Raw genomic sequence first — 13,560 nt, forward strand, 5'->3', positions numbered from 1 at the left:
GACAAGCTTGCCGGCTCCTCATAGGCTGAGACTCCCCCAGGGACCCCCACCCCCTTCTCATCCTTAAGATCACAGCTCAGATGGCACTTCCTGGTGGAGACCTTCCCTGCCCTTTCAGACTAGGGCAGGCTCTACTGGCACATCTTAGGTGCCCAACAAATGTTTAATGAGTGAAATAAGAGGTTGCTCTGGGCTGAGGACAGCACATCGGGGATGGCTATACCAACTGTTCAAGCAAAGAGGCGAGGAGGTGGGGGGGGGTGAAGGGAGATGTGAACAAAGGCCCCTCCCAGCAGAGGGCCAGAATGGGGATGGGGAAGGCGACAGACCAGGCTTTCCAAGAGCTCAGCCCCCCTGTTGTCCAGACCATAGGCCATGGATGCGAGAGAGATGGATTCCTTAGGTGCTGGTCTGCTGTCCTCCATGTGCCACTTTCCAGCTGAAAGACAAAGTCAGGGCCCAAAACTGAAAGGCGAAGGCAGGCAGGACCCAGGGAGGGAGCAGGATGGGGAGGGAGGGGGCAGGGAGGGGGGAGTGGATGCCTGGCACAGCTTATACCATCCTGGACCTCAACCCTCATGGTGCCTGGGGGTCCTGGCCACGGCTCCCCCAGTAACAGGAAGGCACCCCTTCCTGCACTCACTTCTGAACCTGTGAGAGGCAGGTCCTTGTAAATCTGTGAGGCCTGGCAGAAATGGAAGTTCTGCCCACCTCACAGGGAAGGAAAGAAAGGAATTGTGGATAGCATGTAGTATGTGTCCCTGGTATAGGCATTTTCCTGTAAAGAGGCCCTAACTTTCATCACTTCCCACAACAGGTTGAACCATTGCCATTGGGGGGTATTTTCATTGTATTGTACTTTCCAACCTCTGAAAGATGGAGAGACAATATCCTGAAGACTCCATTCCAGTCCCTGGATCAAACTAAACCTGAAGCCACCTTTTCAATTATAACAACCAGTATGGTCCTTCTCTTTCTGTTTTTCCTCTCTCTCTCTCTCTCTCTCTCTCTCTCTCTCTCTCTCTCTCTCTCTCCTTCCTCCCTCCCTCCCTTCCTCCCTTCCTTCCTTCTTTTGTTTTTGCTGGAATTCAGTTCATAGGTTTAAATTCACCTGTAAATAGGAGCCCTAACTAAGATCCCGTCTTTCCCACTCCTGTCTGTTCCCTCACTTTTTCTTCCCGGTGGAAAGCACCCTACACTGTGTAGATACCAGCCTGGGTAAGCTCACACACCCACAGGCACGCACACATTATGCACATGTGAGCAGGGACACACGCACACACACACAAACATACACACACACAGCTGCACAGAGAGAGGCAGGATCCTCTTCCTACTCACATATTTGTGGTGAACAAGCCACTCTCAGGGACAGGCGGCAGCACGTATTTCCACAAGGACAAGCGGGATCCAACTTGCTTGCACTTTGGCCTGTCTTCTCATTTCAGTGGAGATTCCTGGGCAGAGTTCAGAGTTGAAGTAGGTTGGGCCTCGCACCCAGCTCTATCCAGAGCCCAGGCCACAGCCCAGGTGGGGACCCCCAACCTCCCTCAGGGAAAAGGGGAAACGGTGCTGAACACCTGCCCTCTTAATCTGCCTTCCTCATCTGAGATGCCCTCCTCACTATTCTCCCCTGCTCCCAAACACACCCACCTCCTCCAGGAAGCCCCCCTTGATTATTCTCACCCTCCCCCAAACCCCTCCTGAGGCCTCCTTTTCCACCTGCCATCACTGCTACTCAGTTTTTCAGACCGTGCATTTTAACTTTCATTTCGCCTCTTACCCAGTTTCTCTTTCTCACTGAACCAGTAATTGTAACAGTAATCTATCTTCTTGAGCTTGAAGATAAGGGAAGCAGGATAAATAGTAAAATTGTTTCAGGTCTAAGCATTGATACAGCCCTGCAAACAAAACGAAATCACACAGTTTTCCTTTTGTTCCAGTTTTCTCTTTAACTGACACCTACGTAACCGTGTGTAAACTCAAGGGACAAACCCTTTGGTGTTTCAGTCCTCAAACTAAACATTAAACTTATCTCACAGGATTAACAACGTCTCCTTAATAATTAATCCCACACGCTCAGGACAAAATCCTTCGATACATAAACTATTCCTGGTAGCAGAGGGTGTGGAGTTATCTACACGTGCTGCTTGTTTTGGAAGACTGAAGAATGATGGGTGGAGGGTGGGGGTACCCCTTCTTTTTTTTTTTTGTCTATCATTCTGATTACCAAAACATTAACCTACAGCATTAAACACTGAAACATTATGGAAACATACAAAACACAGGAAGTTAAAAATTCCTCTAATCTGAGTCCTATGGAAAAACCCACCATGGAGTTTGTGGCATTTTTCTCCAGACTTTTTCTTCCTAAGTGAATACTATTTTCTGTTATTCATTTTACAAAACGGGCTCATACTACACCAGGCTTTTCATCACTGGCAGAGATCTACACCCTGCCCCACTCATTCCACAGGAGGCCTGTGTGCGGCCTTGATCGTATAAAAATTAACACACAGAAACCTCATTTACAATGAAGTAGGGAGGCCAGAAGGGGGCGCTCTCATGTGCTATGTCCACCCTGGGGCCCCAACAGGAAGAACTCTGTTTATCATAGCTCTCCCAACTTCCTCTTCTCTATAAAAGAGTTTCCTTTCCTGTATTTCTTGGGACTTGTGTTTGGTTCGCCATCAGACTGCAGGTCCTGAATTGCAAGTCTTTGTTGTTCCTGAATGACCCCATTTTGCTGGAGAAATATCTAGCTATTTGTTTCAGGTCAACAATTATAAACTGTGTCCATGGTGTCACCTGGTTTATCCTGAGCAGGACACATGACTCTGTGTGCAGGCTTCACAAGGATGGGCTGGGAGCTGCCCTTGCAGGGGGCTTGTTAAGTCCCAGGGAAGGGCAGAGGGGACTGTACCTGCTTCTCTGCTTCTGTCCCCTTCTAACGTCTTCCCCTCCGTCCCCTCTCCCTTACCTTTCTCCCCTTTCCTTTACCCTCTTCTCTTGGTGCCCAGAGAGAAGCCAGGAGACACAGCACACCCAGTAACAGCCAAGCTTGTTCCAAAATACTCCCTACGTTGCGGTTTATAACTCTGACATCTTGTGTGCCCTGATCTCTAAAGTGAGGATTTAATAGGCTGTGTGTCATGAAATGAACCCTGAGCTTGAAGCTTAAAGGTCTAGATTCAGTTCTGACTCAAAGTCAGCTGTTTCCGCATCTGTAAAATGGTGGGGGTGGATAATAGTATCTATCTTGTAAATGAACATTTATGAGGGTTAAATGAGTTACTGCAGGTGAGGTGTTTGGCAGACAGCCTGGTATCATGAGACTGACAAATGTCCTCGCTGTCACAGGTTCCATCTCGGGCCTGTGTTGACACACTGCTCTCCTTTTCCAGGTCAGGGGACCCTGTGTTTCCCCCCTGCTCAGTGATCCTGGCCCCCAGAAGCCAAACGCTCTTTTCAGGTGGCATTTGGCTGAGAGCCACAGGCTGGGCGGTCGGGAGGCCAGGTAGATCGGGATGAGGCCGCAGGAGGACCAAGAGCTGGAGGACCTCATGGGTCCTGGCTGTGCCCCATCCAGCTGTGTGACCTCAGCATGTCACCTGACCTCCCTGCGGCCTGTTTCCTGAGGAGATGAACTCTGAGGCCCATCCCACCCACCAGGATGGTAGAGTGAGGCCTGGGGCTGAGCCAGGGCGAGGTGCTGGGTTCAGAACAAAGGGAGGCAAGGACTATATTTATATACAACTTTCCCTCCAATCAAAACAACACTTAGAAGGCTTTATAATGAAGAGGCTGTCCAATCTCTCCCATTCCTCAAGGGGAACCACTTACCTGTTTCTGGTTTACTTCTCTGGGTACCACATACTGTTTCAGGGGAATTCTTGGCCAAAGAGTGGGAGAGAATCCCTTCTCCTTGCCAGGCTTTGATATAAAGATAGATACTATTACCCACCCCCACCATTTTACAGATGCAGAAACAGCTGTGTTATATTTTTATTAGTGGTAAGTAAAACACTCGGGACTGTAAGAGGCAGACATCATCAGAAGGGGTGTTCAACAATCTATTTCCTCACAATCTTCCTGCACTCATTTCTTGGCTCTTTGCAGATGAGATCTCTCATTGCGTCGATTCCCGTGTCCAAGCAGTGGACAAAAAGAGAGGCTCTTCCCTGGTCAAGTTCCATGCACACAACCTCGTCATTCTTTTCTCCTGAACCTGCTTCTCTCTCAAACCTGGGCTGGTCAGCAGAAAGGACACCCAATACAATGTTTCCTTTCTCATTTGGGGCTTTGAAACATGGGCCTCTGATAGTCAGAGTTATACCATTCTTGGCTTTTGTTTTATACCACAAGTTATACCCTCCTTCTGAGGTGCACCATTTTCCTCCAGCCAACGGCAGGGGCTGTGGGGCTATTAACTTGGATCTCTGTGGCCTTGTTGGCCCAGAGACTGACATTGAGTCACAGCTGATAAGCCAGTTAATGACATAGGCAAAAAAATTCCTTGATTGTTTCATCTTCTTCCCCCGTCACAGAAGTGGTCTGCTGTGGCACCCACTGAGCCTTAGAGCAAAGCCAGATATTTTTACAAAGGTTTCCATGAAAAGGACTTCAGACCTCCTGGGAGAAGCCAGTGAAATGAATGTACTGCACTCAAGCTGCGTCCATAGGGAAGGTGCTGAGAAATGAGCACCACAGATTAAATACAAGTGTTAGGAAGAACAAAAGTGGACTCCTCTGCGTGTCACACGCAGACACTGAAACTTTCCAGGCACATTTCGCCTCGGTCCACGCAGACGGAATTCCACTGATAACACTGTGCCATGGAATGAAAGGGACAGCCTCATCGCTGACTAGTGCCAAGTGTTCTTCCTGTGTGGACCTGCCAATTATATACCATGACTCATTTGTAAACGCTCCTTTCCATTTCGCTATGCCTGTAGAAACAAGTTTCATTATTCCAAAGGTTGTGTCCAGTTCCCTTCAGTTCCACGACAGTGGCGGTCTGTGGAAAACCTGACCTGTCACAGGAGCTCAGCAGGGCCGCTTGTGGAGGGCTCAGGAGGCAGCGTTGTTCCACATGAGATGAGAGCTGGAAAGACCATTTTCAGGGGTGGGGGCAGAAATCTTTGTTGGCCAGACCGTTTTGAGGGAAGGGAGTACACCAGGGTCTCCCAGCTTGGAGAAGAGCAGTGCGTGCGTTAGCCCTGAGATGGATTCTGCAGTTCCAGGAGATGGTGACAACAGTGGCACCAGTTGAGAGCTTCATGCCTAAGAGCTTGGCATGTGCCAGGCTGTGCTAAGAGCGTTACCTGCACAAGCTCAGTTCCCCTTCATAATAACGCAATGCAGTAGTAGGTAGTGGTCACCATTTCCCCCCACCTGTCCTCCGTGGAGGTGTGATGGGGAAGCAGGTGCTCTGCCTGTCTCAAGGGAGGCTCAGAGAGGACCCTGGGTTTGTCCACAGCCTTGTTCCAATGAGAATTCTCATGGGGCTTTGGTGGAAGCAAAGAGGTTTAGTGAAAACAGGGTGTTTAATTTGATCAAAAATGTCAGTCGGTGTGAATCCACAAGGACACGCCCTGTATTAGGTTTGGATGCACTATTCCGGTCATTAAAGAGCCAGTGGCCAGAGAAGCTGACCGGCCCACCACCTCAGCCCAGGAATCCATATAATCATGTCCTGCTGTAACTTTACCATCCAGGTATGTGCTGCAAGTGCCAGGGTGAAGGTTCTTCATCCTCAGGTGAGGCTGAGTAACTGGTACCTGCTGCCCGTCGCCGCCCTTTGCAAATAATAGGAAAGCGCCATCTCTGAACCACATCAGTTCTGACGTCAGAGGACAATGCCTCATGGGTTGCAGGGCCCCTGGGGGTCGGCTGGTGTCCCCTACCCAGAGCTAGCTGCAGCCACACAACCAGAACCTCCTGAAGACAGATGCTCCTGTCTGGCCAAGTTCCATCGACTCATATTTGCCTTTGCTGTTTAACACTGGAGCTCACATTTGTGCGGCTGAATGGGATACGAGACAATTTCTCATAGGCAGTTCCTGAAGCAGGAGTTGGGTCCCCCTGTAGACCTTTCTGTTTCAAGTAAAATCCAAATGAGTGACCGGTAAAGAAAATTTAAAGGAAGTTCACCACTGGGCAGTCTCAGGGAAACCAGAGCGGGGAAAACCAGAGATCAGCTCAACTCCCTCAACCCCACCCCAAACAACTACAAACCAGTAGTTTTTGTTGTTCACCTATGGTAGTAACCTCTATAAATAAAATAGATGAATGATAGATTGATGGATGGGTGGATGGATGGATGGATGGACGGACGGACTGGTGGATGGATGGACAGGTGGATGGATGGATGGACAGGTGGACGGATGGGTGGACGGATGGATGGACGGACGGACGGACAGACGGATGGAAGGATGGATGGATGGATGGATGGAAGGAAGGATGGATGAATGGAAGGATGGAAGGATGGATGGGTGGATGGACAGATGAAAGAACAGACAGATGATACATAAATGTAAATATAGATACTATTTTTTATTTTCAAATGTAGACATTATCTACTGACTCTACTACACACAATAAAGACTTAGCTGTCTGATGTTTGACAGCTGTATTACTATTTCAGTTCTCCTACTCATGATGTTGCACTTGGGATCAATGATTACTCTTGCTAAGGCTGACAGCATAGAACAGAGAGGAGCCTCAGTTCTGACGACATCCTGGAGCTGCCATGCCGGCCCTCCATGGATCCTGTCCAGATCTCCTAGTGCCTACAGACCTCTTTCGCAGGAAGGAATCACTTTCTCTTGCTTACGACCACTGGCCTTCGAGGGCTTCTATTATTTCCAGTTGTAGCCGACCCCACGCACCACTGCCCTTAGGGCTCAGTGACAATGCCCTCCCAGGGCCTGGCCTGGCCCTCTCTGCACCTCGAATGACAATAGCGTAGTCCTCTTGTTCCCGTGCATTAAGAACACAGGCTCCCGGTCTGTCCTCCACTCTAACCTAACCTGCAACCCTAACACGGATTGTTTCCTCTGCCTGGTATGCTCTCCCCCTTCCTCCCCTTCCTCTGGCTCAAGTTCAAATGGCTAGTAAAGCTGGATCTGAACTGAGGTTTGTCTGACTTGTTCTAAGCTTGTCAAACAACCTTCTCATAATTTGATTTCCCTTAAATTTTTCCTTTCAGAAGAAGGGAAGAATTCACTTTTCAGGTAAAACTAATATCCAATCTCATAGATGGTTAAATTTCTCATTAAAAATCAGCAAGGTGGGTTTTTGGTGCACATGTTTCATTTTCTTGTACGTTTAGTGAACGAGAGTTTGATCAGCTCAGGGGTACAGACAGCATCAAGTTACACAACTAAGACCCAGACCCCGCCCCACCCTATACTGTTGCTCTGCGAATAACCAGAATCCACACTCCACATAGCCCAGGGGATGACAGGCAGAATCAGATCGGGAAAAAGAAGAGTTACACCCCGAAGAAACTGTGTGAACTAGATCAAATACAGTGTCAAAAAATACAGTGAAAATTAATGGAAACACTTTTAAGGCTGTTCGACCAAGATAGCAGAACATAATTTTGATGCAGGTTATACTTGATATCTATACTCATCAGAGATTCTGTGTTCAAAGTAGAAGCTCAAATAGCCAGATATAGCTCTTACCATTTGGGGAGAGGGGGCTATTTGTTGAATATTACAAATCTGGACCAAATGTTGACCATGCTAAATTATACCAAAAGACCAAAAATCCAAGAAAGGCAGGAACTCACAGATTTCAGGAGACAAGAATGCTTTATTAGGTCCTTGGCATGCCTCCAGTCCATCCACCCTCTCACTGTCCTCTGGCAGCACCCAGATGGTCTCCTCCTTGCCATAAGAAATACATTGGCGAGCTCTGCTGGCGTTCCTCTCCAGGCCCGGAATGCTGGTTGGGAGAGCTGCTATGAAAATAAGCTCCCTGATCTCAGCAGCAGAGACAGAGAGAAGGAACAAAGTAGGGGAGTCGTCACAATGCACGTGGGCATGGAAACCGGACCTCTAGCTGTGGTTAATCAATCAGTAGTTCCCAGGAATGAAGAAGACCAGACGGCCCGAATAAGATATGACCTAGTTATCTCCAGGACTAAGGCCTTCTGGTTGGGCAAAGCAGTCTGTGTCAAGCTGCCAAGGGAGAGTCAACATCTCCCACTTAATTTCCAGACTTTCAATGGAGAGGAAGTCAAGGGTCTTTGAAGGGAAACCTTATTTTAACACTTAGGTACATATCGTGAACTTTCCTTGCAGCCTTCCCCAGAAGCATCTTCATCCACTTATCTGGGAAGTATAGAGGGAAGGGGTCCTGTAGGACACTGGCTCAAAACTAAGTCCAGTTGTTGGGAACAACAGAAAAGCATGAGGTCTGCCAATCAATGGGGATGATGAATAGAGCAAATGTAATGCTTTCGTAGACCCAGTGGAATCTCGAAGCCAACCAGGGGTTATTTTGAGTGTACAGTTGAAATGGATACAGTTTGACACAGACACAAAGCCCACAATGGCTGTCTGATGTGTGGAGAAAGAGTGACTGTAGCAGGACAGGACAAGTAGAAGCCAACAGAATTCCCCCGCCCTAGTGAAATGAGAAATCAAAAAGGGATACCATATTCCTGGGGGAACTGCAGGCAGTAGTGTTAGTACCGGAGACGAGCATGGAGTCACAGGGGCTCCAGCACCGCGCAGCTTGGGCAACGCGAGGCACGGGGTCTGCGGGCTGCAGTCCACTTTCAGAAGTGATGAACCCGAGACGTCTTCTTGCTCAAGCACTCACCCAGCTCCTGGAGTTTGGTATCAGTCCTCTGATCTAATGCATTCATTTTCTCCTCTACTTTGACGAACAAAGAACATCAGAAGCACTTTATCTGGCAGGGCAGCAGTGCGCGGTTGCTGTCCTGGCTTAGACACATAGACTATCTTAACTGTCCAGCTCTGTGACACAACCAGGCTCACGGGGACCTTGACCCACCACCACAGTGTCCCATTACGCTGATGGCATCCTGCTGATGCGGCCTGGACACCACCAGCGTCCCTAATGCCTTGCGGTAAGACATACGTGACTCAGAGGTGGGCCACACGTCACGTGAAAATGCAAAGGTCTGTCTCCTTGATAAAGTTCCTGGGGCTTGGGGGGGTCTGTTGAAGTCAGAATATTTCCTCCATAATGTAAAATAAATAAAAAAACAAATTATTGTGTTTGGAATCCCTTACCACTAAGGCCTGACTGCAGACAAAAATGTAACTCTGGGGCATCTCGCTCCAGCCCATTTCTTGACTGACCTAGGCCACCAGTTTTCAGTTGGGCCTAGAGCACATCAAGGCTCTCCGGGTGGGAAAGCCTTTAGTATAAACAGCTCTGCCACCAGGCCACAGGGCCTAGCAGATTCAATGGTGCTTGAGGTATCTGTCTGTCTGCATCTTGGGGAGTGATTGAAGCTAATGGCAAGTCCTGATTCGAAAACATGCGGCAGGGGAACCCAGGGTCTGGAATGAAGTGATGCTCAGGCCAAAAAATAACTATTATCCTTTTGTGACCTGGCCCTCTAGCGTACCCCTGGGCTGTAGGGGAGCGTGAATGCTCGGCTGCAGCACACGAGGTGGCCGGTGACTGGGGTTATCTGACCCAGCCAGCCACACTCAGGATGGCCAGAAGCACTCCACTCTCAGGGGGGCGCCCCAGGAATCTGAAGGCACCGCAAGCCATGGATGTGCGCTGCTCATTTACTCTCCCACACGCCTTCTGCTGCCCTAGTACTGAGCTCTCCGCCACCTATACCCATGGGTGGCTTTACAAAGGTAGGATTTTACCTTGACCATCACGGGCCCTTCTTCTGGATTTGGATTTGCTTTCCTCACCCATCACACCTCTCTCCCCCACCCCCACCCGCTATGGCACCAGCTGAGAAACAATACCTTGCAAAGTTGGGTCAGGCTCACAGGATGTAGCATAAGCTTTGAACTGGCAACCAATTCATGGTGCTACTTCTCCTACAGGCTACGAAGCAGAGTGAGAGGGTTGTGTTATCACTACATCTCAGTGCTAATCTCACACCTGAGCTTTAGGACCAGGCTCCTGGGGAGGTTTTGGTCCCCAAGGAAACACCTCCTCAAAAAGTCATGGTAATGATTCCAATGAACTGGGAGCTGAGGAACCTGGCCATGTCAGGCTCCTTCTACCTCTGGGTGACACACAACAAGAGATTATGGGCATAGCTAGGATGATTAACTATCAAGGGAAAACATGCTTGCTGCTACAGAAAAAAGGGCAGCGTACAGGTGGACACGGGGGGATTCCTTGGGTGTTCCTGCTATGGCCACACCCGGTAGTAAATGCTGCCACGCAGGCAGGACCACTAAGGAGCTGGACTTTGGAAATGAAGGTCTGGATCACTCTGCCACACAAAAATCCCTGATCATAAACACTAGTAGTAGAAACGGACCGTAGCCTTTACTCGGACATCCTTCCTTGCTGGGTGATACAATTTTGGCTGAAAATGGTTAATTTTACCAGTTAATCCACAGGTTGTAGAATTTTAAAACAGGATCACGATAAAAGAGAGTATCACTGGTGATACCGGACTTTGGAGAATGGTAGCCTGCTCATTGCCCCTGGACTTAGTCGTTGCATGTAACCTTGAATGGTCTCCCTAAGCGGAGAGGAATTTGCTTTTGGTTGTATGTGGGAGTTGTTAATACATCAGATAGAAAGCACTGTGAGTGAGTGAGTGATCTTTTGTCGTTGCCCACCAAGCCCTTTCGACCCTCCCGTTCTCCACCATTCTTCTGCTAAGAATCCCCATCCTTTGGGAAACTGCCTCTCCCCCACTCTGCAATGTCCTGAACCTTGAATGGAGGGGGACCCACTGTGACCAGTAGCTGGCTGGTATTGACTTGCCAACAGCAACAGCTCCCAGGAGACAAGCTCGGAGCTACCCTGGCACCCCCCACTTCTCAAGGCCAATTGTTCAGCTATTCCTCTGGCTCTGTGAACTGCCCCAATGTCCTTCCCATGAACCCTTTTTCTTGCTTAAACTGATCTGAGTCCATTTCTGTTGCTCAAAACCCAAGAGACCTAATAGAAAGAGAACCTTTTAAGACTGCCTCATACATCTTTGCCCCCCAAGAGCTGTCAGCTCAGAGTCTGGCATAAAGTAGATGCTTACTGTATGTCTGCTGAATAAATGAATGAATGAATGAATGAATGAATGAAGGAAGGAAGGACAAGTGAACAATATTTCAGCTCTAGTTTACCAAGGTTATCAGGATAGGCAGGCTGGAAAAGTTGGGGGCACGTTGGGACAAGAGGGAAAAGTGAGGAGAGTCACTTGAGCACGACAGGAGGTAGAGAAGTCAGAAATCTTAACATGGAGGTGGTAAATGACAGGCAAGGAAAGGCGCTGGGGCGGGGGGCTGGAAATGAGAAGCCTCTCTACTGTTCGGGAGGCAGGAAATGGTCAGTCAGTGAGTGGCAGAGGGGCAGCCAGGAACCGGTGTTTCGCCTGAGCCCCCTGCTGGGTTCCTTCGTGTTCCTCTCCCAAATGAAGGAACAAGTCCAGTCTGGGCCCCAGTCCCCAGATACCCTGCTACGGGGCACAAGCCATCGGCCCACTGTACAAGAAGCACGGACTATCTAGCTGTGGCCACAGAAAGCTGAGACTGAACGTCAATCCAGGAGCCAAAACAGGGATTCATTTTTTCCAGTGGGCCCGAGGACTGGAGGTGGCCATGGAGAAGCTCCTGGGGAGAGGGGACCCTGAGTGCACACACTTACAACCACAGCAGATGAGGGTGAAAAGGAAACACAGTTGCTGCCTTTATTGCATTCCAAGGGGAACAGGCTAGCTCCAGACCCACCCCATGCAGGGCCTCCAGGACGGGCTTTCGGGAAGGACCCAGGGTGCCCGGCACAGCAATTCCTTGGGAGCCCACATATGAGGCCCCAGAGCTGGAGACCCAGGATCAGAGCTAACGGCGGGGAGCAGGGGTCCTAAGTCCCAGCCACAGACACAGCCCTTGACCCCAATGCGGGGATGGCTTACGTCCTTCCTAGAACTCCCATATTACTCCCCTGTGAGAAGACTCCCAGCCCTCCAGCCCTGGTCGAGAGGGGATGTGAAATTCACACGCCCCCAGCTCCTTTCAGAGCTGAGCACTTGGTGTAGCAAAGGCCATACATTCCCTCTGGCCACAGCTGCTGACACGACCCTCACGCCAGTTCTCAGCTCACGGGCAGGGGCATGGAGCATAAGGGAGGATAGACAGGTGCGCTAGAGGCCAGAGGGTCTGCTCCTCACCTGGGGCCTGGGGGGGAGGGTGCTGGGTCAGGCTAGGGCAGCCAGCGGACAAGGGGACAAGCAGAGTCAGGGAGGGGCAGGCAGCAGGCTGCAACGAGGCTCAAGGCCAGGGATGGGGGGTGGGGGGCGGGGTGCCAGGAAGCCTGGGAAGTAGGTGAGTGAGGGCCTGAGTGATGGGGGAAAGAAGAGCAAGAACACGCGTCCCCAAAGGCCACCACACAAGGACATAACAGGTTCTGGAAGAGCCCTGAGCCCCATGTGGGCTCATGGACAAGTTAGTTGCAGGGCAAGCTGGATGAATGAGGCAGAGTAGCCAGAAGGAGAAGACACCCTGAGAGTCACTGGGCCAGGCCCAGCTGAGGAAGTCTGGAGCCCAAGGACAGGGATAGGCCAGGGCGAAGCAAAGGGCAGAGGGTACGTGCTGGCTTGCATGCCCCAGGGGACACCATCCATGACAGATCTGGCTGGGGCAAGGGGTCGGGGTGCAGAGCTCATGCAGAGGACTCAGGGAGCATCCAGCAGTGGCCAGTGTAAACTTCAAGGAGGGTCTCAGCCCCCAGGGCCCTTGAGGGGGGGCCGGGGAGCCCCGGGTGACATGGCACCAGGAGAGGCCACAGAGCTGTGTGCCAGGCACCAAAGCCGCCTGATTGAGGAGCTGACCGACGAGAGGCTACGCAGAGAGGCCCCAAGCGGCGCCTCCTCAGTGCACCTTCTCCAGTTAGTCTGTTTGGGGAAAGTCTCCATCGTTCAAGCTGCTTCCTTGTTCCTCCTGTGGGGGCTACCGCGTGCCCTGGGCCTTGGAGCCCCCCTCTTGGATGGGAGGCTGCCCCAATAACTCGGTGGCAACCGTCCCTGAGGTCTGAGGAGTGGCCTTGGAGCTTGGGGCGCTCCTCCGGGCGCCCTGGGGACTGGGGAGGCCTTTCTTCTGGGGCTGAGGACTCAGCTGGGGGCCCTTCCTGCCAGCAGATGGACTCTTGGAGCCTTTGGCCTTGGCCTGGGGGTGGGCAGCCTCGGGGCCCTTGAGGGGCTTCAACCCCAGCATCTCACAGAAGGTGTTGCACTGGTGGGAGGAGGCAAACTGGTCCAGCAGGGCCGGGAGACAGCTCTCCTTCAGGCCTTGGTATCTGCAGCCAAACAGGAAGAGCTAAGTGGGAGTCCCACCCCACTGAGGGTCCTTGGGGGACCCGCTCTGGGATGGCCGGGGT

General features: G+C 50.8%; 2 protein-coding genes across 6 annotated transcripts in view; both read right to left on the reverse strand.

Moving 5' to 3' along the window:
- The window catches only part of SLC28A1 (solute carrier family 28 member 1), a 30,057-nt gene extending 26,961 nt beyond the window's left edge, over positions 1-3,096 (reverse strand). The window contains exons 1-4 of one of the 3 annotated variants that reach the window (XM_033100021.1): positions 2,981-3,096; positions 1,784-1,901; positions 1,342-1,457; positions 330-439 (exon numbers count right to left, since the gene is read on the reverse strand). In XM_033100021.1, the coding sequence (XP_032955912.1) occupies positions 330-425 (96 nt within the window). In that variant the 5' untranslated portion in view covers positions 426-439; positions 1,342-1,457; positions 1,784-1,901; positions 2,981-3,096. Of the gene's footprint in view, positions 1-329; positions 440-1,341; positions 1,458-1,783; positions 2,067-2,980 lie in introns of those variants that run through there. The other 2 variants (XM_033100022.1, XM_033100023.1) reach the window with 2 other exon arrangements.
- Positions 3,097-5,956: 2,860 nt separating this feature from the next.
- The window catches only part of ALPK3 (alpha kinase 3), a 43,479-nt gene continuing 35,875 nt past the window's right edge, over positions 5,957-13,560 (reverse strand). For 2 of the 3 annotated variants that reach the window (XM_033100020.1, XM_033100019.1), the window contains one exon: positions 11,291-13,479. In XM_033100020.1, coding sequence (XP_032955911.1) covers positions 13,134-13,479 — 346 coding nt within the window. In that variant the 3' untranslated portion in view covers positions 11,291-13,133. Of the gene's footprint in view, positions 6,097-7,798; positions 8,890-9,974; positions 10,057-11,290; positions 13,480-13,560 lie in introns of those variants that run through there. The other variant, XR_004422327.1, reaches the window with a different exon arrangement.

This window comes from Rhinolophus ferrumequinum, chromosome 28 (assembly GCF_004115265.2).
Source record: "Rhinolophus ferrumequinum isolate MPI-CBG mRhiFer1 chromosome 28, mRhiFer1_v1.p, whole genome shotgun sequence".
Taxonomy (NCBI): Eukaryota; Metazoa; Chordata; class Mammalia; order Chiroptera; family Rhinolophidae; genus Rhinolophus; species Rhinolophus ferrumequinum.